General features: G+C 48.6%; 1 protein-coding gene across 13 annotated transcripts in view; it reads right to left on the reverse strand.

Moving 5' to 3' along the window:
- The window catches only part of RIMBP2 (RIMS binding protein 2), a 129,548-nt gene that overhangs the window by 34,950 nt on the left and 81,362 nt on the right, over nucleotides 1-13,236 (reverse strand). For 7 of the 13 annotated variants that reach the window (XM_077307512.1, XM_077307524.1, XM_077307511.1 and 4 more), the window contains 3 exons: nucleotides 12,168-12,188; nucleotides 8,656-8,860; nucleotides 5,030-5,181 (listed from right to left, as the gene is read on the reverse strand). In XM_077307512.1, coding sequence (XP_077163627.1) covers nucleotides 5,030-5,181; nucleotides 8,656-8,860; nucleotides 12,168-12,188 — 378 coding nt within the window. Of the gene's footprint in view, nucleotides 1-5,029; nucleotides 5,182-8,655; nucleotides 8,861-12,167; nucleotides 12,189-13,236 lie in introns of those variants that run through there. The other 6 variants (XM_077307514.1, XM_077307519.1, XM_077307516.1 and 3 more) reach the window with 2 other exon arrangements.

Consider the following 13,236-nt stretch of genomic DNA (forward strand, 5'->3'; position numbering starts at 1 on the left):
AAGAATAATATTAAGCAATAGGAACTGAGATAAGATAACCAGCGCCTGGCTACAAATGTGGTGTCCATGGGTGTTAGACTGCGGCAGGAGACCTGTGTTCAAATCCCCACTCATTTGAAAAGTTCTCTGGACAATTCTGGGCCAGTCATTCCCAGCCTCGCTTGCCTCACAGGGTCGTTATTACAGGACTAAAACAAGAAGGATATCTGCTGGCCTGAGCTTCTGGGCGCCTGGATAGGATAAAAATATGTTAGATGGAGAGAAATTCATGCAGAAGAAGTAGCATTCGTCTTTGTCAAAATCCCCTCTAGACAACCTAATTCTGAACCTGGCCCAGGGCGTGGATTGAAACCTCTGCGGACCAGGAGATGCCAAATTAGGAGATGCTTAATCAAGAGGAACAGCAAGAAAGAGATTCTTTGTCTGTACACGGTTGTCTCCAACAAGACAGTGAAATGTAAATCAAATTCTAAGTCCTGTTTATTGTCCAGTCCTTGGAAGCCAAAGGAGAAATTCTCCATAATGCATGCTGAGCGACTGCAGGAGGTCTATTTCTAGGATCTTGGTAGCTGAGATAAGCCTCACTCAGTTAAAGCATGAGACCCAGGCCACTGTGAACCAGGTGCTGTTGAGAGCTTACGCCCTGATATCTGGTTAACGCTGCCGAAGAAAGATATGAAACTGGCTTCGTTACACCGGAATCCTGTTCAGCATGCATTATAGAAAATCTCTCCTTGGGCTTCCAAGGATTGCACGATCAAATTTATTCTAGACTTGTAAGATTTGATTTACATATTATTGTATACCTGTATACATCCTTGTACACACAAACTATATTTTTCTTGCTCTTATCTTTCTGTGTGCCTGTCGCTTGAGGTTAGTCACTGGCAGTCTTCATGCAAAGGTTGGATACACACTTTTCTTGGATGCTTTAGAATGCTTTGGGCTGATCCTGCGTTGAGCAGGGGGTTGGACTAGATGGCCTGTAGGGCCCCTTCCAACTCTATGATTCTATGATTCTATGATTCTAGTCAAGCCTCTGCATAAAAATGCTAACATTTGAAAAAGACAACATGAAGATTAAAAGTTTTGGAAGTCTTGCAAGGCTGCCTCACAAGCTATTGGCAGCCATTTTGGATTGCCGCGGCAACTTCAGGCTCCGGCCTGCGGTTGCCTAGGTTACCTAAGATGGCAGTGGGAGTTTCCATTTGAAACATGAAGTGAAATTTGGGAGAGAAAGGAGGAGTGGGGAGGCAAGAGGAAAGGTGGGAGGGGAGGAAAGGCAGAGAAGGGGAGAAGCTAGATGGGGGAGGTCAGGAAGGAGAACTGAGGCAGCATGAGGACAGGAGTGGAGATAAGAAGAACTGGGTTTTCATATCCCACTTTGCACTACCCAAAGGAGTCCCAATGCGACTTACAAACACCTTTCCCTTCCTCTCCCCCCAACAGACACCCTTTGCGGTAGGTGGGGCTGAGAGAGCTATGGGAGAACTGTTCTGCGAGAACAGTCCTAAGAGAACTGGGACTGGTCCAAAGTTGCCCAGCTGGCCACATGTGGAGGAGCGGGAGCATCAAACACAGTTCTCCAGATTACAGTCTGCCACTCTTTAACCACGACGCCACGCTAGCTTGAGTTTATCCCTGGGGGTCCCAGTTGCAGATTCTGAATCTTCTCTGACTGGTCACAGTTCTCCAACATCCTAGATTGAGTCCTTTCCCAGCCTTTAAGGTTCCTAGCTCTGGGTTTGGAAGTCCCTAGAGATCTGGGGGTGAAGCCTGGGGAGGGGAGGGTTTAGCAAGGAGAAGGACCTCAAGAAGATATAATGCTTTTGGGGTCCATTCTAGCTGCCATGTTCTCCAGTCTTTTTCATCTTATGGTCAGTTGTAATCTTGGGAGATTTCCTTTTGGAGGAGCGTATCTTCTTCCTGCGAAGCTCCATTCACTAAGCCCCCCTCCCCAATATGGGTGCTCAAGAGCATGTTAAAGTTCCCCATGCAGCCATGAAGTCACATGAACCAATGAAATGGCCTGGACAAATGAACATAGTCCTATCAACCTATCAGAGAGGGGTGTATTGTTTCTGGACATCCACTCTGCTGACCTGCCTCCCCATAAAAACTACAAATCATCGGGCCATTGCTTTCTTTCCGCACACGCACGTGTGCATGCACGCACCTGCACATGCATGCACCCCCTGAAATCCTGTAGAGGAAACCAAAAAGCAGGGCCCTTTCCTCAGCAAGCATGCAATACCAAACTCATATTGCACAGCCCTTAACAGTTTCTTTGGTATGTATCACCGTATCACCTCCGAGACACTACGTGGATGTTGTCTTTGCGGAATGAGTCCCCGCCTGCAATCCCCAAAACTGCCGCATCAATTGCCTCTTTGTTAATTTGACATCTCAAGAACCGATTCCTCCTCAACGTGTTTCGCATAATGCAATTCTCTTAGATGGTGGGTGGGCATGCCGCCTCCGAAAATGTCTGCAACCAAGTCTCCACGTGTGCCACACACCCACCTCTTGATTATTGCACAAAAGCAGGCAAGGAGGTGTCGGAGGAGAAAATCGCAACCAGAGGCTGTGACGAGACGCGGTTTCGACACGATGAGGTTAATAAGAGACCCACAGCGAGGGTTTGCCCCTGCTTGCGTCTGCGTAGCACCCTGGACTTCCTTGAGGTCTCCCATCCAAGGACTAAGCTGCTCAGCTTCATAGATCTGGCGAGATCAAACCTGCCCTGAGCCATCTAGGCCAGCAACCCCAGACGGCTTTCAGGGCGAGAGACATTCAGAGGCCATTGCTTGCCTCTGTTTAGTGATCCTGGACTTCCTGTAAAAAATGCTAACCAGGGCAAATCCTGCTCAGTGCTGAGATCTTATGAGATCCGGCTAGCCTGGGCCATCCAGGGCATGCAGCAGATAGTGGACCGCAAAAGGCAGCCATCTCAGGCTAGTGCCCCGTTTGGAAGGAGCTGGAAACAGAATTTCAGGGTTCTATAAGACTCCAGAATTCCCCATTGAAACCCAGCGAGGCTGGTTCCCATGGCAAACGAAGCAATGAGGTCTTTCTACTGCGCAGCGATAGGAAGGAAGGGGCTGCTTCCCAAGTCAATTTGATTCTATTTTAATGAGTGCACTTCCACGCTGATGCACCGGTGAAATTAATTTATTTTTTAAAAATTTACCCTCTCCGCCCTACAGGGCAACAGTGGGGTTCTCTCCTCTTTAACTGCCTAACTAAAATCTTTCTCTCTCTGCTCCCACTTCATTCCCCCCCCCCTCCCTCCCAAGTGACCCTTTGTTATTTTCCTTCAGGGAAATAAAAGCTGCGTTCAAGATAGATTCCCTAAACGGGCTGGTGTGGACGGAGGGGGGGGGGAGTGTGTGATTCCCAACTGGGGTCTTCTGATCCATCTTCCTCCTCCCCGTCGGCTGTAATTGCTGGACACTTTTCACATAACAACCTTCCAGGACCATCCACAGGGATCTGAGGCATTCTTCAGAAGATCTTGGAGTAGATATGGGGTGAGACAGAGTAAATAGATGGGGTGGGAGAGCCCAAGCAAGCCCCATCATGTCAGCTCTCAGAAGCTAAGCAGGGCTGACCCTGCCTCGTATTTGGATGGGAGACCTCCAAGGATTTGGGTGGCAGTTCCTCCAGGGAACCAATAGGGGTCATGACACAGAGGCGGGCAATGGCCAACCACCTCCAAACGCCTGGCCTGGCCGCCAGACCATCTTTGGACCTCCTGACTATGCTGTACATACAATAAATAAATGAGTTTGGGGGGGGGGTGGAGTTAAGGGAATATTTTTTCCTGGGAAGAATTTGGACAGATGTTGTGGGATAAGGGAAAGACAAGGAATGGAACATAAAAAGGGAAGGATGAAAGCTGTGACAAAGCAGATCATTTCCAAAGGGAAACAGACGTGGGGAGAGATAGAAGCCCCTGTGATTGCTCTGATTCAGGGGTCTCCAACGTGGTGTCTGTGGCTACTATGACACCAGCTGACACCTTTTCTAGCCTCCATCAAGTGTTTGGAAGAAGTGGGAGGGGCCAGGTAGGGCTTTTGCCCCTCCCCCCAAGCTTCTGATTGGCCACTGGAGATTTGATGGGCAGTGCAGATATTTTTTTTTTAATGTTGTTTGGGCAGCAGCTCCCACCACACGCAAGGACCTCCATGGCGTGACTCAAGTGAAGCAGCGGCAATCCTTTTGTGGCTGGCTCCGCCCCTGCGGAGGCCATTTTGTTGCCACGCCCATCATGCTGTGTCAGAATTCCAAAGGTGCCCGTGGGGGGATCCCTGCTCCAATGCAAAGCTGAAGTCCTCTGCTTCTCCTGGTACCTATCTAAACCCTGGGCTAATAACGGTGCCCTGAAAGAATGAAAATGTTTCCTTTTATAAAACAGCCACACTTTGCCCATGACCAACAGGTTTCCCGGAGTTGGTTGGAATTTCCTGCTTTCTCTTCCTGGTGCAGCATCCTGCGCCTCTCCCAGCCCGTAATGTTGTCCCTGGGGGACACTAGACCACCCAGGACAGAACAGGGGTCAGGAGGGGACCTGCCCTTCCTGGTTGGGTCAATGGGGGGTAACATCAAGGCATATACACGTAATTATTTATGTCAGCCTTTCTCAACTTCTTTACCCTTGAGAACACCCTGAAAATTCCTCAGTCTTTGGGAAACCCCAGAAGTGGCGCCATTGTGCAGAATTCAGTTGGGAAGCAGAGCTGTGGACACGCCCACCCAGGGTCCCTCTCCTTCCCACCCCCAGTTGGAAATCTGCTTGGGTGAACACGGGCAGACTGGTTTCTGCTGGTTCTTCCTTAGGGGCTAGCATGCACCTCCCAAGAGCCACACGATCAGAGTTGTGTTGCTGTCACTTAAAACAGGGGTAGTCAACCTGTGGTCCTCCAGATGTCCATGGACTACAATTCCCATGAGCCCTTGCCAGCGAGTTGCCTTATCGGAGCCGAGGAAGACGGAAGAGTCAAGCTCGTCCGACTGATTTCCAACTCACGTCTGATTCAAATCTGCATCTTGGGCTGCCAGATCGGGACCGGGAGAGGAAAGTAGGCTTGACAGACAATTGCTCCGGTTTGTCCCCGGAGAGCTGCAGGGGCCGTATAAACTCTGAGATCACACAGTGGCCTCCAGAGGAGCTTTCGTGACCTGTGGAGGAACAAGAAGGAAGAGAGCATCACAGGACAGGCCTCTGGCGGGGCAGCCGTTCAAACCTACGGGAGCAAAGCTAAACAGGAGTCCAGGGGCACCGAAAAGAGGAACAACATGGATTCCAGCAGGAGCTCCTTCAGACAAAATGAACCTAAGAATGTAAGAAGAAGGTTTTCAAGGCAAGAGACGTTCAAGGGTGATATGCCACTGCCCGCCTCTGCGTACCGATCCTAAATTCCTTGGTGGTCTCCCATCCAAACATCAGTCAGCACCAACCCTGCTTAGCCCCCAAGATCTTATTTATTTTATTTATTTATTTTTATACCGCCCCTCTTCCAGTGGACTTGCGGCGGCTCACACACGATACAACGATAAATACAATAAAACCCCATGAAACACCCCTTACATCAATAAAGGATGGATGGATGGATTGGAGGGAGGTTACAGATAGATGGAGGAAGGTGACAGACAGACAGGCAAACAGACAGACAGACAGATGAGAGGGAGGGAAGGATGGACAGACGGACGACGGATGAGAGAGTAGATGGGTGGGCGGGTGGGAAGAGAGACAGACAGATGGGAGAGTAGAACGTTTCAGGGGATTCTCAATGGTAAAAAAGTTGAGAAAGTCTAATCTAGATTAATTACTTGTAAATGCCTTATTGCTACCCACGCTAAACCAACCAGGAAGGGAAGGAGGCTATACAAATAGTTTTATTATTATTATTATTATTATTGTTGTTGTTGTTGTTGTTGTTGTTGCTATCATCATCATCATCATTATTTGCCCTCCTCTGTATTTGTTCCCAGCTCTGTAATGTCCTTTTTGAGGTATGGTGACCAGATCCCATAGCCCAAGCCGCCTTGCCCTTCAGAATCTTTCTCGGGCCCCTGCCCTTAGTGCGAATGCCGCTCGCCCCGCCTCGCAAGAGCCCAACGGAACAGGGAATCGTTTGCCGAAGATGACGCCGCAGTGTGACAGGCTTCTTAATTGAACAGTCGCAGGACGCAAATTAGCTGCTGGCATTTAAAAGTGTATTTGCGCAAGCCAATTATAGCCCCCGTCCAACTCATACAATTACTGATGGATCAATTACGGGCTATTCAAAAGGCCTGAGAGACAGCATTAAGCCATCTTCGGTATCTGATGAACAGCAAAGTCTGGCCAATCGGCTGTACCTGGAAAACTTTATCTTTTTTGGCAGAATGGATTTTGCAGCTAAGAGGTTTCTCCTTTTTTTCTCTCTCTCTTGTATTTCACAAAGTGGATTTGTGCGGTGGAAGAGTTTCTGCGATTTCTCCTTAGCCTCAGACTCGAGAGAGGAGCTATCAGAGAGTTAGAAAGATAGATAGGACAGGACAAGGAAGATCCTCTCAACCTCTCCTTTATTGTTCGCTATCCCTTTGATGTGTAAAATAGCTAATTTTTAGCAACTGTATGTATAAGGGGGTTTTATGGGTTTCGTGCTGTATTTTATTGGCTTTATGCTGTGAACCGCCCCGAGACCATTGTCGTGAGGGGCGGTAGAGAAATGTAAATACAAATAAATAAAATGCTATTTTTAGTGAATGAACTCCCTTCCTTCAACATCTCTCACGCACACGTTAACAGACTCCAACTTTGGCCTCATGAAAGCAGGGCATGATTTCTACATCTCCCTCCATCCTAGCTAGCTAGAATAGATCAGGACTCTGTCCCTCCGCTATCCTATTAAGAAATGGATTTCCCAGAATCAAGAAGTCCATATTAGTTTTGGAAAGAGAAAAGGAGTCCCAGATTTACTTGTAGCCTTCTTACCGGTGTGCACGCACGGAACACGTAGTTTCTGCTGTAGCTTTTTAGTCACTGTGCATTCTGCTAATTACAGGAAATACAACCCCGTTTTCCCAACAAGGGGAAGGGAAGGCTACAACGCTGTTGCGTTCACCCTCCAAAGCAGCCGTTTTCTTCAGGAGGAGAGATCTGCTCTGGAGCGCGGTTGGGATGTGACACATCTGGTATTCCAACTGGCCTCCAGACAGACCAGTTCTCCTGAAGAAAACTGCTGCTTTGGAGCAGGGCTAGTCCAACTGCGGCCCTCCAGATGTCCATGGACTACAATTCCCACGAGCCCCTGCCAGCGTTTGCTGGCAGGGGCTCATGGGAATTGTAGTCCATGGACATCTGGAGGGCCGCAGTTGGACTAGCCCTGCTTTGGAGAGTGGCTCTGAGCTTTAAACTGGGCCCTGTGCACTGAACCGGGAACTCCCCAGTTGGCAGGGTGCGCTCTGAACGGCTACAAGGCATCAGCACTCGCCTCCATGCGCGCACGCACATTTCGACGTGCTCGGTAACCATTGGGCTGGGTCCAGAAAGTGTTCCGGTACACCCAGGAAGAGGGCCATCTCCGCTGATTGCACATACATTAAGAGTTGAATAGGCCCTGCTTGCTCATTCGGCTCTCATCAAAGCGACATGAAACAGAGTCGAGCGCACCAATCAACATGCTGGAGGGATTCCAAGCATCCTCAGATGACCCGGAGCCCACGCCGCCGCTGCAGCCCTTGGAAATAATTTATGCGCTAAAAGCAAACCAGCCGGCTGAGGTTCGGCTAGTTAGCGGTCGCTGCTGCTGACAAACAGAAACGAGTTAGCCAGTCCCACCTCCCCCCCCCCCCAAAAAATTTCTTTCCTGAGTTCCTTTGAGAAACACTCAGAGGAAGGAGGAAGGGGGGAGGAAGCACATCACCAGCAAGGATAGGTTCAAATGAGTAGCTGTGTTGGTCTGAAGTAGCACAATAAAACCAGAGTCCAGTAGCACCTTTAAGACCAACAAAGGTTTATTCAGGGCGTGAGCTTTCGAGTGCTTGCACTCGAAAGCTCACATCCTGAATAAATCTTTGTTGGTCTTAAAGGTGCTACTGGACTCTGGTTTTATAACCAGCAAGGTAAGAGAAGACTTAAACTTAAAGAACTTGAACTCGATTATGACCTCTTACTGCTTCAACTAGAGAGGGAAATCTTCTCTGGTATTAAAAAAGGGCTAATAGAGGTTGATTACCAAAAACTAATGATTGAAGCTTATAAAACATGCTCTCCCTTGACCTGCAGCATCCTCCCTCATCTGGGTCAAATGGCCCCATACATCAGCATCCTAACCAACCCAAATCTGTGTAATTTCACAGGCAAGGTTCAATGGTGGTGGAAAGTAACCTTGGTGGAGGACCTCTCATTGAAAACAGCCGCTTCAGCTAACCCTGGTTAGTACCGTGCAGCAAACCCCTTCTGGTCATCTCTGGCCTTGAAAACCCTTTGATAGCAGAAGTGCAAAAGGCATAAACGTTCTTTAAAATCAGCAGCTCACACCTGCTACATTCCAGCAAAGGCGTAACATATGGATGGCGACAGGAAGGCAACTGGATGAAGTGGGGTGAATGAAGCTTTCCAAATTCTCCTCTCGAAGCCGTTTTGGGCAAAGGGCTTCTCCTTACCTTTGCCGAGGGAGGTGGCAATTCCATTCATTAACTGCGACAGGGACTTGCTAGGGGACCCGGGGATGTCCGAGGCTGCCAACGGGTTGCTACTCAGAAGGTCAATCTTCCCAGCTTGCTGCCGGAACTTTTCCAGTTCCTTGGAGAGGAGATTAAACTGCTCGCTCTGCATCCGGCATTTCTCTTCTAGCTCGCGGACCTTGGCCTGAACAATGGGGGATAAAGGAAGTGGGGATCATCTGAGTAGGATGGCAAACAGGTGCGCACATCCGCTAAGACTGCAAAGGGCTTAAGTACTTAAAACGTTGTCTTGTCACAGGAGTAATCTCGGCAATTCTGGTTTGCATGGGCAGATATAACGTATACAGTGGAGGATTTCTGCCTATAGGATTGCTCACATGCTTGTGGGGTCCCTCATGCGATCCCCCTGTGGCAGCACACAGGATCGTTACCCGACAGGACAGGCCAACGGTAGGATTCAAACCCGCATGCAGGGGGAGGTCGCACTCATCGCTGTGTGGCTTGTGCAGTCAACGGCAGCTTGGAAAAGGAGCTGAGTTGTGTAATCAGCATGATTAATCTCCAGGTAGAAGTACCAGTTCATGCAATCAAGACTCCCCTGGGATGCTAGGCGGATTGTTTGCTTACTTGATATCCCATGGACGCCTTTGGCAATTTTGGGGAGGCGGGGCACTGAATCTGAACTGGGCCACCACAAATGGCTGCTGGAAGAGGTGGGCTGTTGCAAACATGTCCCCCCCCCACAGTTTCGTTTTTCTTGCTTGTAAGTTCCCATTTCTTCTTTCTCTATCTATTTCTGTTCTGCATGCGTTTTGCTGCCTCTAGTGGTTGTTTCTATATTACCCTGGTTTATCTCCGTCATAAAAAGCTCACTGTTCAAATCCACAGGGGGATATGCCAGGGATAAGCTGGCATGCTATCGAATCGACCACTAGGGGGAATGAAATGCATGCCGAACAGAAAAAGCCCCCCAAAGAAATGGGAATTTATAAGTGAGGAAAACAAGGAGGCGGTAACCAATAAAAACACCAGCTTGCAATCATGGACATTATGTAACATTAGGCACTGCAAATACAATAAGAGCAATATGCCATTCATATATTCAATTGGTCCAGAGGAAAAATGCCTGAAAACACCTATGGCCACACCCTCAGGCAGGAAATGGATTTTGTGACCTCTGCCACAGATCACCACACCTCCCCACCACGCCCGAGGAGGACTGGAGTGTGGGAAGGGAAAGGAGGCAGTTTGAGGCTGAAGAAGGCATCCAGGCTCCACCCCCTTTCCCAAGCATAGTAGCCACAAGGGTGTGCCACCCACGAAAACAGTGGAAGCGGCCACTTCCCCGGTTTCAAGGCGATGCCGGGAATAGCTAGTGGTTGAGTCCATTAGGGCCGGATAGTGGGGGAAGGCCCCTGGTGAATTCCTGCTCTATAGGCTTATATGCAGAATTAAACTGTGTTGGTCTTAAAGTTGCCACCGGACTCAAATGTCTGTCTATTGCTTCCAAACCACGGCTACCCAACAAAAAGCCTCACACTGTTATAGCTTTTTAAAGAAAAAGAATGCAGGTAAAGGATGTGACGTGTCTTATCCCTTTTGAGAATAATGGAGCGGGCTGTGTGTGTGCGTGCGTGTGTGATTCATTAGCAAAACCACCAGATTCTGAAAAGCTTCTTTCTGTGTGGCCCCCATTGGAACGGGGGTCCCACACGGCTGTAATTCAACATCAAAAGTCCCTGGAAGGTCCATCATCTCCTTTGCTTTCATACATGCGCTGAAGCTACTGGCACATGCCAGAATTTTTTAGCAGCTGTGGAGGACGAGACTTCTATTGGCTCCGTTTTTACTAAGCTTGTTATTCACAGAGAATAAATTTTACATTTTGTTCATCTCACTGGCTGCCTTTTCCAACGTACCGTACATTAGGAATCTGAGGAAGACCCATTTCGAAGCCAAAACACGTTAGGTCTGTCACTGTCGCTCTAGGATTGTTTGGTGCATTTATTGTGATTTCAATGATTGGCCTCGGGTGCATGAAACAATCAGCAGGTTTCCTGGTGGCTTCTCACAATTCTCCCCTCCATACCTCAAGACCTGATACATGAAATGGCCATTCCAGCACAGAGACGGTAGAAGCCTACTCTGTTCATAACTAATTAACATCCTAACAGGCCTTGCATGCTTAATCCATGGAAAGTGTGGAGTTCTGTCCTTCTCACATGTAGTCATCTAGAGCAGGTCCTACAATCAAGACTAAACAAAGCATATACTCCAAAGAAATTCCAAACAGATGCAAAAGCAGACATAAAGCAAGGGAGCGGCTTTCCAGGTGGATTGTCTGAATTCAGACTAGCCTGGCGCTGGATTCTGCAGGCGGCCAAATTCTGAGAATGTTGTGCTGAGCTTTCTTGTTCTTCGCTGACATTTGTGGGCGGCGTTTGATTGGTTGTGCACAGTTTTTAAAATATCGTGTTGCCAGCACACCACATGGGCGACTGAAGGTTAGCTGGGGCAACCATTTTGTAGCTGGCTCCGCCTCCCACAGAAGCCATTTTATGGTGGCCATTTGGTGGCTGTGGCCATCACGCCGCGTCAGAATTCTGAAAGTGCCTACTGCTCAAAAAGGCTGAAGATCCCTAGATGAGAGTTTGTTTTTGTGTGCGATTTAAAGATGAGACCATGTGCTTGCCTCCAGAAGGATGCAGGCAAAATAGATATTACGAAAATGCAGTCAAGAAGGCCTTTTCCTTGTAGGATTGCCCAAACCCCTGGGGTTCCTTGGCTGCAGGCCCCAACCCCAACCCTTCAGCTGGCAATGAGGGGGGGGGGGCTCAGCAGGAGAGAGAGGGAAGCCCAGGCTACATCGCTGGTGACTTGACAATGGCACTTCCTCTAAACACCAGAAGTGAGATCATCACACGACAGCACAGCGCGACGACATCACTTCCTGTACATTCCCGATGTGACACGGTGACATCACTTGGGCATCCCTCCCACTCCTGGTCAGCCCCTCCTCTGAAATCCCCCAGCTTCTGCAAAACAGCCCCTGGAACTTCCAGCCACTTGGGGGAAAGGGGATGGGAAATATCCTTCTCATTCCTCACTCCACCTGGTAATCCAAATTCAGACAAAATCATGCATGCACACACACAAAAACACATAACTGGAAAGCAACTACTTTGCATGAAAGGTGGAACCATTCTTATTGGGCATGCTTGTCAGAACGTTAGGTGGTCTCCCACATGGGTCCTTGGGAGTCACTATTAACGTCTTGTTATCTGCCGCAAGGCACGTCCCCTGTGGGTTTAGCCCTTGGGGTTTGATTCGCCCTCCCCGTTATCCAAGCATGCTTTCTTAACAATGGTTCTGCCGACTGCATTTTCATGCAAAGGTGAGCAGGGTTACAGCATCCTTTTACTCAAAACTGGCCATTGGTATCAAAGCAGACAGAAAAGGGATGGGGTGGATTTTTGGGGGGTCCTAAATACCTGCATGCTGTCCAAGGTGTTCTGGATGAGGAGCAAAGCAATAAATACAAAAAAAAAAGACACAGGAAACAAAGATTTGAAATAAAAGGAAGAAATTTGGAAACGACAACCCAAAGAAGTGCTAAGCGACAACAGATTTGAAATAACTTTTCCCCCTTCTGTTACGCACTTAAAACCAGAACACGGGCTGAACGCATCTGGACGGCATGTTTAATCCCATTTGGAAGCCAACTCGCCTACTGTGGCCTCCCTCCGAGAATCCTGGGAATTGTAGTTTAAGTGTGCATGGGAGGATTCCCAGCTTCAAGCTGGGAAATATCTGGAGATTTTGGGGATGGGTGGGGTGGAAATGGAACGACAGTTCCTAAGGCTGCTTGCTAAGGGACTGCCCAGGTCGGGAACTGGTTTTAAATGAGTAATGTGAACAAGCCCACGGAAACACTTCGACACACGTTAAAAAAAACAGAAGAAGACATGCGACCGCGTGGGCATCCATCTCAGAAAAGTCGCTGATTTGCCACCTCGACAAGCCAATTAAATAAGCACAACCCGGGGGGGGCGGGGAGCGGAATGAGATCGGCTCAAGGAGAACGACATAAGACCAATAAGCAAATCAAGAAAGGAGAGAAAGCGGAAGGTTCAGGTGAAACTGGACAAGTGGTCTCTCCGGCCTTGGGCAAACTCATCTCCACTTGTGTGCACTGGAGGTGATTTTTGCTTTCATCAATGCCAATACACAGGGCGGTGTCACCCACAGAGGGTGGCAGAACGAATTCTGAGTCCAGGGGCACCTTCAAGGCCAACTAAGTTTTATTTGAGGCCTAAGCTCTCTCATGGGAGATCTTCAAGTCAAGGTGGGACAGTCATCTGTCGGGGAAGGGGGTTGCACTTGTAATAATAATAATTGTATTTTATAGCCCACCCTTCCCGGTTGGCTCAGGGCAGGCAACAATAGGCATGTACATGCAACCAAGTGTCATTAATAACAGTTGATAACAATGTAACTTTCCAAATTACATGAAATTATATTATTAATGCATTAGACCACCTCTATAAGGAAGATCTCTCA

Source organism: Paroedura picta, chromosome 13, assembly GCF_049243985.1.
Source record: "Paroedura picta isolate Pp20150507F chromosome 13, Ppicta_v3.0, whole genome shotgun sequence".
Lineage (NCBI taxonomy): Eukaryota > Metazoa > Chordata > Lepidosauria > Squamata > Gekkonidae > Paroedura > Paroedura picta.